Source organism: Cebus imitator, unplaced genomic scaffold (genome assembly GCF_001604975.1).
Source record: "Cebus imitator isolate Cc_AM_T3 unplaced genomic scaffold, Cebus_imitator-1.0 Scaffold698, whole genome shotgun sequence".
Classification (NCBI taxonomy): Eukaryota; Metazoa; Chordata; class Mammalia; order Primates; family Cebidae; genus Cebus; species Cebus imitator.
The window spans coordinates 543,549-555,261 of NW_016108013.1; the positions used below are offsets into that span (position 1 = coordinate 543,549).

The 11,713-nt window shown below is 36.8% G+C and overlaps 1 protein-coding gene across 2 annotated transcripts in view; it reads left to right on the forward strand.

The window, feature by feature from the left end:
• RSF1 (remodeling and spacing factor 1) overlaps positions 1-11,335 on the forward strand; it is a 160,203-nt gene extending 148,868 nt beyond the window's left edge. For both annotated transcript variants that reach the window (XM_017518680.2, XM_017518682.2), the window contains one exon: positions 3,849-11,335. In XM_017518680.2, coding sequence (XP_017374169.1) covers positions 3,849-4,417 — 569 coding nt within the window. In that variant the 3' untranslated portion in view covers positions 4,418-11,335. The remainder of the gene's footprint in view (positions 1-3,848) is intronic.
• The last annotated feature ends 378 nt before the right edge of the window (positions 11,336-11,713 follow it).

Here is an 11,713-nt window from a genome sequence, read left to right on the forward strand (position 1 = left end):
CTCAGCCTCAAAGGAGCTAGGACTGTAGGTACATACCACCATGCCTGGCTTTTTTTAATCTTTTTTTTTAAGAGGCAGGGTTTCACCATGTTGGCCAGGCTAGTCTCGAACTCCTGGCCTCAAGTGATCCATCTGCCTTGGCCTCCCTAAGTGTTGGGATTACAGGCATGAGCCACCACACCTGGCCTTTAATTTAATTTTTTTAGAGAGTGATCTCTCTGTTGCCCACACTGGAGTGCAATGGCTATTAACAGGCATGATTATATGGCAATACTGTGATCCTTCCACCCTAGCCTCCCTGGTAGCTGGGACTGTAGGCACATGACACCACTTCTAGCCTTCATTTATTCTTTGTAGTTATTCTAGAGCTCTTCCTAAGTTCCTTATAAATGACCCCAACTCTCACCTTCCAACCTATTTGTTTAATATGTGTGATTTATCATTGTTTACAGCCTGGTTTTTTGTTTTTTGTTTTTGAGACACTCACTCTGTCATCCAGGCTGGAGTACAGTGGTGTGATCTTGGCTCACTGCAAACTTCACCTCCCAGGTTCAAATGATTCTACTGCCTTGGCCTCCTGATTGCTAGGATTTTAGGTGTGCACTATCACGCCCAGCTAATTTTTGTATTTTTAGTAGAGACAGGGTTTTCACTATGTTGGCCAGGCCAGCCTTGAACTCCTGACCTCAGGTGATCCACCCGCCTCGGCCTCCCAAACTGCTGGGATTACAGGTGTGAACCCCCCCAGCTTTATGGCCTGTTTTGAAGGTTGTTTACATTCATAGATTAAACATGAATTTACGTTTGACCCCAAGACAAGAGAGAAAGGGAAAAAAAAAATGTTTGGATGTGGGATGCTAAAGTAGGGAGGTGAACATATTTTTTGAATGTGTACTTACCTTCATGTTTCACAGAGACTAACATAAATTCATTAGTTCAACCATTAAATACGAATATTTATTAAACTAAGCCCTATTCCAAGCACTGGAATATAACAAACAAAATAGCACTAGAATATAACAACAAACAAAATAGCTCTTAGGAAACTCTTATTTTAGTTGAGGAGAGAGTGACAATAAACAAGATAGATAAATAGAATATATGATATATTACAGATGAGTGCTGTGGAAAAAAATAAAGGAGAAAAGGGGATTGGGAAAGTAGTTGAAGTTCAGATAGTATCCTAAGAAAATCCTCATTAAGAAGACAACATTTGAGTGAAGATGTGAAAGAAATATTGTGTGTGAGTCATGCAGTTATCTAAAAGAAGAATGATATAGACAGATGGAACAATAAATGTGAAGGCCTTGAGGTATTTGTGTGCATGTCATGTTGAGCAAACAGAAAGGAGTGCAGGGTTGTTGGAGCAGAGTGAGTGAGGGCAAGCATAATGAGATGAAGCAAATAGGTCATTGGGGACCAGTCAGCAACAATAGCCCACCTGCCTGTATAAATAAACCTTTTGCAAAGCAAGGTTATTGTTTTTGTTTTTGAGACAGGGTCTCATACTGGCTGGAGTGCAGTGGCACAATTACAGCTCACTACAGCCTCAATCTGCTAGGCTCAAGCAGTTTACCCGCCTCAGCCTCCCAAGTGACTAGAAGTGGCATAAGCCACCACACCATGCTAATTTTTTAATTTTTTTATAGAGATGAGATCTTGCAGTGTTGCCCTGGCTGGCATTAAACTCCTGGCCTCAAGTGATCCCTCCAACCTTGGCCTCCCACAGTGTTAGGATTACAGGTGTAAGCCACTGCATCCAGCCCGCTAATGCAATTTTTATTGGAAGACTACCATGCCCATTTGTTTACATACTATCTGTTGCCTGCTTTTTCAAAAAGTTGAGTAGTAGTGACTGAGACAGTAAGGCCTGCCTCTTGCATAAAAAATGTGCTAACCTCTGATGATAAATAGTGCTGTACAATTGAACTTTCTGTACTATGCTGATCATTACAGCAGCCAGTAGCCTCATATGGCTGTTGAGCACTTTAGATGTGGCTAGCGTGACCATGGAACTGAATTTTTATTTTTATTTAATTTTAACTAATTTAAATTTTAAAATAACCATATGTGGCTAGTGTTTATCATATTAAATAACACAGAGTAGGACATTGTATAGACTGGATTTTTATTTTGTGTGAGGTAAGAAACATTTGGGCCAAAGCATAGATGAGTATTCAGAAGCCGATGAGGAGGGAGGAGAAAGAGGAAAGCAAACCATCCCACATTTTAAGCAAAGGGATGATATGATCTGACATAGGTTTTAATTTGCTGTGGTTGTTGTATTATGAATAGATTGAAGGGGACCAGGGCAGAAGCTAGAAGACCCATTAGGAAGCTATTGTAATAGTCCAGGTGAGGGATGATGGAGGGTGGAACTAGATCAGTAGCAGTAAAGGGGTGAAAGCGGTCACATTATGGATGTGTTTTAAAAGTGAGACCCAAAGGATTTACTGTTGGGTTGGATGAAAGAAAGAAAAGAATCAAGGATGACTAAGCAACTAGAGGAACAATTGCCAAAAACTAAGATGGTAGAGACCACAGTGCTGCAGGTTTAAGGAGAAAGTTTAAGGGCTCAGGTTTGAACATATCATTTAAGATGCCTGTTTAGAGATATCCAAGCCTAGATGTTGAGTAGGCAGTTTGATACACTAGTCTGGAATTCAGTGGTTCCCTAGAATAAATGTGAGAGCCGTCAGCACATAGATGGCATGCCAAGTTATGAGACTAGGTGAGCTTTTCTTAAATGGAAGTAGAGTCTTCTCCCAGTATCCATGGGAGATTGGTTTCAGGATATCCACAGATACCAAAATCCTTTTATGTACAAGTCCCTCATATATAATGGGGTCCTATTTGCACATAACCTACCCATATCCTCCATATACTTGAAATCATCTCTAGAATATTTAAAATATCTGATACAATGTAAATGCTATATAATTGTTAATACTGTATTATTATATTATTTAATGAATGACAAGAAAAAAGTCTGTGTAAAAAAAGTTCTGTTTAGACACTACCATGTATTTTTTTTTCTGAATATTTTCTTTCTGCAGTTGGTTAAATTCGTGGATAGGGAGGCCCAACTGTATAGACAATGAAGAGAAGACAATTAAGACTACCAAGGGTATCTGATGTCTAAGATGAGAGGTGGCACATTGTTTCAGATGTAGAGTTGGGTGCCCAGTTTGAGTCTTTCCTTATCAGCATGTTGACACGATAACCTAATTTGTGTACTAGAGGGAAGGAGTTTCTTAGTTTGTAAATAACCTATCTTCATTTAATTCAAGCATTATCAGACCTCTTCCCCAAGAAATCTGCTGTTGGCCAGGCACAGTAGCTCAGGCCTATAATTCCAGAACTTTGGGAGGCCAAGGTGGACTTATCACTTAAGGCCAGGAGTTCAAGACCGGCCTTGGCCAACATGGTGAAACCCTATCTCTACTAAAAACACAAAGAAATTAGCTGGGCATGGTGGCACACATGCCTGTAATCCCAGCTACGGGGAGGCTGAGGCAGGAGAATTGCTTGAACCCAGGAGGCAGAGGTTGAAGTGAGCCGCAATTGCACCACTGTACTCTAGCCTGGGAGACAAAGTGAGACTCCACCTCAAAAAATAAAAAGGAAAAGAAAATATTGCCTAAAATCATAAATAAAGCATTACCATGAATTATGTTGGGCATTATTATGGGACTGAAAAAAGAGAAATCAGGCTAATTATTGAAAGGAAATATTTACATATAAGCAACTCTGAAAGCAGGACATGGGGTGAACATGGGGAGGAAAAGGAGAATTAAATTTGTTTGTGGTCAACTGTGCCAATGGCTTAAATGTGCTGTTTATTCTAGAGAGCTATTTGTCCAAGAACTCTGAAGATGATGAGCTAGCTAAAGAATCAAAGCAGTCAGTTCGAAAGCGGGGCCGAAGCACAGATGAATATTCAGAAGCAGATGGGGAGGAGGAAGAGGAAGGCAAACCATCCCGAAAACGGCTACACCGTATTGAGACTGATGAGGAGAGTTGTGACAATGCTCATGGAGATGCAAATCAGCCTGCCCATGACAGCCAGCCCAGGGTCCTGCCCTCAGAACAAGAAAGCACCAAGAAGCCCTACCGGATAGAAAGTGATGAGGAAGAGGACTTTGAAAATGTGGGCAAAGTGGGGAGCCCATTGGACTATAGCTTAGTGGACTTACCTTCAACCAATGGACAGAGCCCTGGCAAAGCCATTGAGAACTTGATTGGCAAGCCTACTGAGAAGTCTCAGACCCCCAAGGACAACAGCACAGCCAGTGCAAGCCTAGCCTCCAATGGGACAAGTGGTGGGCAGGAGGCAGGAGCACCAGAAGAGGAGGAAGATGAGCTTTTGAGAGTAACTGACCTTGTTGATTATGTCTGTAACAGTGAACAGTTATAAGACATTTTTTTTCCATTTTTGTGCTAATTTATTCCACGGTAGCTCTCACACCAGCGGGCCAGTTATTAAAAGCTGTTTAATTTTTCCTAGAAAACTCCACTACAGAATGACTTTTTAGAAGAAAAATTTCAACAAATCCTGAAGTCTTTCTGTGAAGTGACCAGTTTTGAACTTTGAAGATAAATAATTGCTGTAAATTCCTTTTGATTTTCTTTTTCCAGGTTCATGGTCCTTGGTAATTTCATTCATGGAAAAAAATCTTATTATAATAACAACAAAGATTTGTATATTTTTGACTTTGTATTTCCTGAGCTCTCCTGACTTTGTGAAAAAGGGTGGATGAGAATGCATTCCAAATCTGTGAGGGCCCAAAACAGAATTTAGGGGTGGGAGAAAGCACTTGTGCTTTAGCTTTTTCGTATTAAATATATATTATATTTAAACATTCATGGCATAGATGATGATTAACAGACAATTTAAAAGTTCAAGTCTGTACTGTTACAGTTTGAGAATTATAGATAACATCATACATAAGTCATTTAGTAACAGCCTTTGTGAAATGAACTTGTTTACTATTGGAGATAACCACACTTAATAAAGAAGAGACGGTGAAAGTACCATCATAATTAACCTAAATTTCTGTTATAGCAGAGTTTGTTTAAAAAAAAAATAAAATAATCTGAAAAGCATTTGTATAGTAAAATGTATAATGAAGCTTTGCCATCCAGACTGTGCTAGCAACAGATTTTTTTAAATACCTTTATGCAGTGGTAACAAGGTGGCCTCAAATATATTGTGTCTGATGGAGAGTTATTAGTGAAATGAATGTGGTCTTAGGCCTGAGTAGACTGTAAACTTTGCCAATAGTGTAACTATTGTCTTCTGGCCACTTGATGTTTAAATATCTGATCATTTTGAAAAAAATACATCTATATATAACATACATGAAGAGATGCTAAGCTGACAGTGATATTTTAGCACATTTGAAGACTGGGAAGAGATTTTCAGGTGAATTTTAACTGGTCTGTTCTTGCCCTTAGTATCTACTTCAAATTGAAGTCTACAAACAAAGCAGTTCCTTTGGGAGGTTTTTAGTTTGAGTTTAGCGTGTGCACACGTGTGTGTGTGTGTGTGTGTGTGTGTGTGTGTGTGTGTGTTGGAATTCCTATCTGCCTGGATATATTAGCAGAGTTTGAATGTAGTTTTGGCCTTTGGCCATTAGACTTCTATTAAAATTCATTAATAGTCATACAACCAACAAAGTTGAATGAGAACTGCCAATGTAATTAATAGGCATGACATCCATTTCAAACATCTCAACACTTTAAAGAAAGATAAGCCCTTTGTTTCAGGAAAAAGGGGTTTGTAACTAACTAAATACCTAACATGATTGACACTAAAATATGAACTTTGTCTTATTTAGTTTCTGTTATAGCTGTAAAATTTCAGGCAGAGCCATAACATTGTACAGAGTGTAGCACTTGTGATTAAACCTAGCCTGTTAAATTCTGAAACCTTCAACCATTATTTCTGTGAATACTTTTGCCCTGGGATTTGGGTTTTTCTGTTCCAGTGTTGTGTCTGTTGCCGGCAATGGACACGCCATATCTGCTGCTGGCCCAAGGAACGTCATTAATTTTTCTTTACAAATTAAGTATTATGTGCTAGTCAGTGTATATAGTAAAGCACTTCTCTTTTTTATTACTAAAAAGCTGGCATTAGATTTGCATTATAAATACCTCTCTAGGAATTTTATACTCCTTCTTTTCCTTCTTCAACAGGTATTGCCCTTAAATCTTATCTGTTGGCCTTGAAAGTTTATAGCTATTGTTTTTCAGTTGTTGGTGGTTTTGTTTCACTTTAGTTCTGTAGTACCTGCCCATTAATATTTTTGCTTTAATTCTAGCAATGTGTATGTATCTGTAAAAAAATAAAATAAAATAATGAAAGCAGCCTAAAAATAGGATGCACCAATGGCATGTGGTTCTAAGTAAATTGTGAATTTTATTTTGAGGCAGTATTCCACTGGAAGGGAGGGAAGGGCTTACATTCACAGACAGTAAAGCAGGGCTGTGGAAGGAGCTGCATTCACTTACAGTTGCCTTTCCAGCTAGGTTTGTTTTATTTATTTGCAAGTCAGCTAAGAACCTTTTAAACTATCTAAAACAGGCAAGCAATAGAAAGATTTCTACTAGTGCAAGGTAAGTGGTTTAAATGTACAGGTGGCCTTTCCTGCCACCTAGACTCGCTCTACTGTTTTAATCCCGCAGCTGGGTAAAGCCACTATTGTGTAGAAACTCTCCTGTGTGCCCTGTCTACCTCTGGACACACCAGCTCCTTTTCCCACCTATTAGTTATATTCCTCACTTAAGCCAAGTGATCAGAAGTAGTATTAAATGGGTAGATAATTAATTTTAACAGGATGCATAATGTGAAATAAGGCATTCTTTCTACCCTTCTATAGAAAGTCTAAGGTAATTTTTACCATCGCAAAGACTGAGTATTCCATTTATCAAATGTCCCACTGACATGGGTTTGGAGACCACTTGTGCTGCCTGATATTTACCAAACTTGTATAAGTTTTTGTTAACTTGATAGTGAATGCACGCCTTCTTACCTTATAGTTTGATTAAATCAATTAGCTATAGCTCATCTACCAAGAATGTAATCCAAGTGGTTGATAAATACAAATTATGCAGATTAACTGATTATTGGTGATTAAACTTTGAGCAGTTCAAAAACAGTTGTGCTGCTTGGAGTTCAGATTCAGTCCCTGAAAGTGTTTGTGTTCACTGAAGTACACTCAGAAGGTACTCTGAAGAAGTTTAAAAAAAAATTTAGAGAACAAAATGTTCTATATACAAAGATAATACAGTCACTAGGAACTGCAGAAAGTATAGGAAAGCAGTAATTTATCTAGAGTTTAGACAGTCTTGGATCTTTGTTAGAGCACTAACCATGGATTTAGATACACAATAGCTGCTATGTAGTAGAGCCCTTTAATAATTTAAACCCCCTTTTTCGAAATACAAGTTGGACTCCCAATGTCAAACTCTAGAGCAAATACATTAAGGGGAGTTGTAGATTAATATTCAGTAGATTTAGCTTGTGATTTCTCTAAAGGTTTGAAAACTAGTCAGTTTTTCACAAAGCAGAAGCTTTGAACCGAAATACATGTGAAAAGGACTCAGACTGAAAAACATTTTGGCTTTGTACATCAGTGCTGATGAAATAGTGTTTAGTGTAAAACATTTTCCATTATTGGCACATTACTGCAAAATGATGGAGAGATTTTCAAGAATGTACATTAAGTTGTGTTTCCTCAACATCCTTTTTTCAATTGCTCAACATTACAGATTCAGAGGACAAAGGGGAGTTTCATTTAGAATAAATTTGTGTCTGCTGGTAATCTATATAAAAGTGATCTGCCAAAGAACCAAAAACTTTGAAAACGAATGAAGCTTTTGAAAAATAATTTTTAAATTAATTTTAAAAGGGTATTACACATATCGTTTTTACTTTTTGGTTGATGAAACCCATCCCATAATATACATTTGAGCAAAGTACATATATTAAGAAAAATATGGACATTTGTTTTAAGTTAACCATCAAAATGAGGAAATTTTAGCTGTTTTTAAGTGGGATTGATGCAATGTCCTTTATCACAAGGACATTGTTTTTAGCTTGTTTGTGGGCTTTTTTAGCTTGTTTGTGGGCATGAGAGATGTTAACCATTTAACTGTTTCTTCCACCACACAACTGTAAAGAATCTAATGAATCTACAAGTTTAATATTCAGAAAAATTTACGAGCTCCAGTCTTCACCAACACAGTGGAACAGATCCATTATTCAAGGTGATGCCTCACAGCTATAGAACAACTACTCAGAGACCCAGTTTTAAATGGTACATGTGTATATGTGTGTGTGCGCACACACTTCAGATAAGTATCAGAAGAAATAAAATTAATCCATCATAAACCACTGAAAGAAATAAGATGGCTGCATTGCAACTGATACAAATATGAGCATCATTTAATTACAGAAAATCTAGAGAATAGTTTCTCCTGATGTTTGACATTGTCAAAATATATTCCTGGTTCTCCAAGAAGCAGAGAATGCCAATACTGCACATCTGCTGTAATATACCTAGTGCTCTTGTGCTTAATGATCCATTATTGAATCTTCTTAGATTAAAATCCATTCCTATTTTATCTCTACCTTTCTCAAAGTGTGTACCTGTAAATCTACCTTGGCAGTGGTGAGCTAACTGATTTTTTGTGTCATTTTTATACCAATCCTGAAGGTCAAAGTTTTTTGCTATCAAAGCTTTTTGCTATGTGTTCACTTAATTTGTTTTCAAAATATTTTGCTCCAACTTAAATTATCTTTTAACATCTTTTGAGTGCCAAGAATTGCTAAGTAAGACTTGAAGAGAGTAATTCCAAGTAAGCAAGCAGTCATAAGCCAAAATATAGTGAGCTTAGTATGTAACCACTTTATACACTCACCACTTTTTGTATTCATGCAAATCCTCCTGGAAGTTGATTAGAATAGGATCCCATTTGTGGAATTTTTTTCCTCCTTTTGGACATGTGAGCACAATTTTTTTTTTCATTTTGTATTTATACCACTTTGGAAAATTCAGTAAACCCAATTCTGGCACATTGTAGTGGTTTCAGTTAATTAAGATGTTTTTATTTTAATAACTTTAAAATATGACTATCCTATACATAAGCTATATGAGAGGCCATAACAATAGATGAGTAGAAATTTATTAAACTTCTTGGATATTTAGAATGAGAAAAAACATTTTTAAAAGAATTTTTCCCCCATACTGGTACAAGCTAGAAAGTGTGCTAAGGACTGAATACTTGCCTTGTGCTTTTTGCCACTGGATGATGTAAGTTAATCTTAACTATATATTTTCTTGACTTTCATCAGTTTCTAAAGAAATCTAATGTAAGTGTTTTGGGATTTTGTTTGATCTGTATTTATTGAGTTCTGGTCATAGACCAGCAGCTTGCACATCATGCTTATGAACAGCCAGAACACAGTTATTGGGAACTTCATGGCTCAAAAGCTTCTGAATCATTTAACTTATTTTGTATGTTGCAAAAAGAAAAGTTTATTTTGCTTGAGAGTCACCATTTTTTTTAATAACTGTACAGATTTTAAGGGATGGGAGGTGGGAAAATACCCTAAAATAGGATGTAGATTTTTTTACAATTGTGTTTATGCTAGATCATCTACACATGCATTATGTAATTAAACCTAAAATTGTTTAAAAATTTGTGCCATGTCTTTTTCATTCTCCTGCCCTTTAGCAGAATTGGTGCATGTCAACTGCTATGTGGACAAGCCTTGAAATTAGACTAACAAGCCCTGTCTCCAAAGCTTTAAGGTCACTGCATGAAAATTTCACGCACACACAAACATGCACATGCACATACGTACATATATACACACAGATCTACTTTATCTTAGTAAATGGATTTTCAGGATCAGAACAGCTACAATTCCCCAAATTTGGCTGTTAACAGCATATTCTTAATAGTGCATGATTTTCATGATGCCTAACTAGGGTATTCTCAATGTTAGTCTGGTGTTTTATTCTCTTTCAAAGTAGCTTCTTGATGATGGTATCTGTTGTAGTTTGCCCAAACTTGCTATGAAGTTTTGTGTACACTTTGAAAGAGCATGTCCTATGCTAAGATGGGGATGGAGCAGGGCTTGATTTTAATCTATTCATATAAAAGAAGGAAAAAAAAACTAAAATTGCTCTATTCAGTTATTCAGTGGATTTAATTCCATAGGAATAGTTGTCTGCTGAAGTGTGGCAGCAAGGGAAGTCAAATTCAAATTTCAGTACCCTCCTTATTTGATAGGTATTTTAAAATCTTGTAGGACTTCTGATTCTAGCAGTCTTTTACATGGCACATTTTACCATGGTATGTTGACAGCTTTGTTTAAATGCCAGTACCTTTCCCATCTGATAATTTTGCCATTAATTTATCACCTTTGTAATACAAGTGTATTCTTGAATTATATTCATCTAAGTGTTTCCTAATTTCTGTCAAAGCTATATTCATGTGTTGCCAGCCTCAGTTTTTTGCTATCCTCATTCAGAAAGGAGGCCTGGGGATCATGAGTTTCCATGTGAAGAATACAAATTTCAGATAAGAATTTGTAAGTGGTATATTTTAGAATTTTGTTTTGATTTAAAGTAATAGCTGGAAATCAGGAACTGTTTGATCAGAATGCCTCTTGAATTTTCCAACATGCTTATATGAAATGCTTTATTTTCCTATGCATTAAAAAAAAAAAAAGTATTCCTGGAATAGGTTCTCAGAATGCTTTATTTGGTTTCTAGGAGATAGATTTAAAGCAGAAGCTCTAAGGTTAGCATAAAACTAACTCTTGAGGTAATCAGGACCGTGCTGTTAGTCAAATAGAAGCTGGAGTGCTCTCTGTCACATAAGGTACTGCATGTGTGTGGGGGCAGGGGGGGTGGGCAGGGAAGATCAGAAAACTGGAAATGTAATTCTGATAACACAAAGTAAATTGTGCATAAGAAGTATGAGAATTCTTGGTAGCTTAAAGCTTCAGGGGTTAACTTCAGTGTATGAACACCTAGTGTGTTAGAATTGCAGTGCATAGTTGTTTAAATACAATATTCCTTGTAAGTGACAACCAAAATATGTTGTGGCTGGTGCCAATATTTTTGTTAATGAAATGTTCAGTGTCTCACTACAGTCTGATCAGAACTCTTGGTGTTATAAGCCAGGCCTAAAGCCATTTTATAGCTATTGGCCTAATCGTGTAACTTTTCCTTTCAAAATGTTTTATTATAATACTTCTGTCATTTATTTCACTTAATATGTCAATTGTCATAATAAAAATTTAAATTTGAATTATTTAGCATGATGTGTTTGCAAACTTAGTTTTTTTTTTAAATTTTGTGGCACATGGAACAAATCGTAACAGTTCATGATGGTCAAAATATATCACCTAGGCCTAGATGAATTGTTCTCCCACTATCCAGAAAGTAAATTTGCAAGTGCATCAATCTCCCCAGAATAATTTTTAAAGCTATCTACCAACTAGACAAATACAGATATTAGAAAACCATTATTGATTTCTATCTTTAGCCTCTGGAGAATTAACAAGTCCACATTAAAGAGGTTGTGGACTTGTTCTGTGTTGTCCCATAGGAGCACAGAACTAGACCAGAGGGCAGAAGCTACAGGGCAAAAATTTTCCATTCATTCTGTGGAAGAAACTTAGCTCTCTAATAAT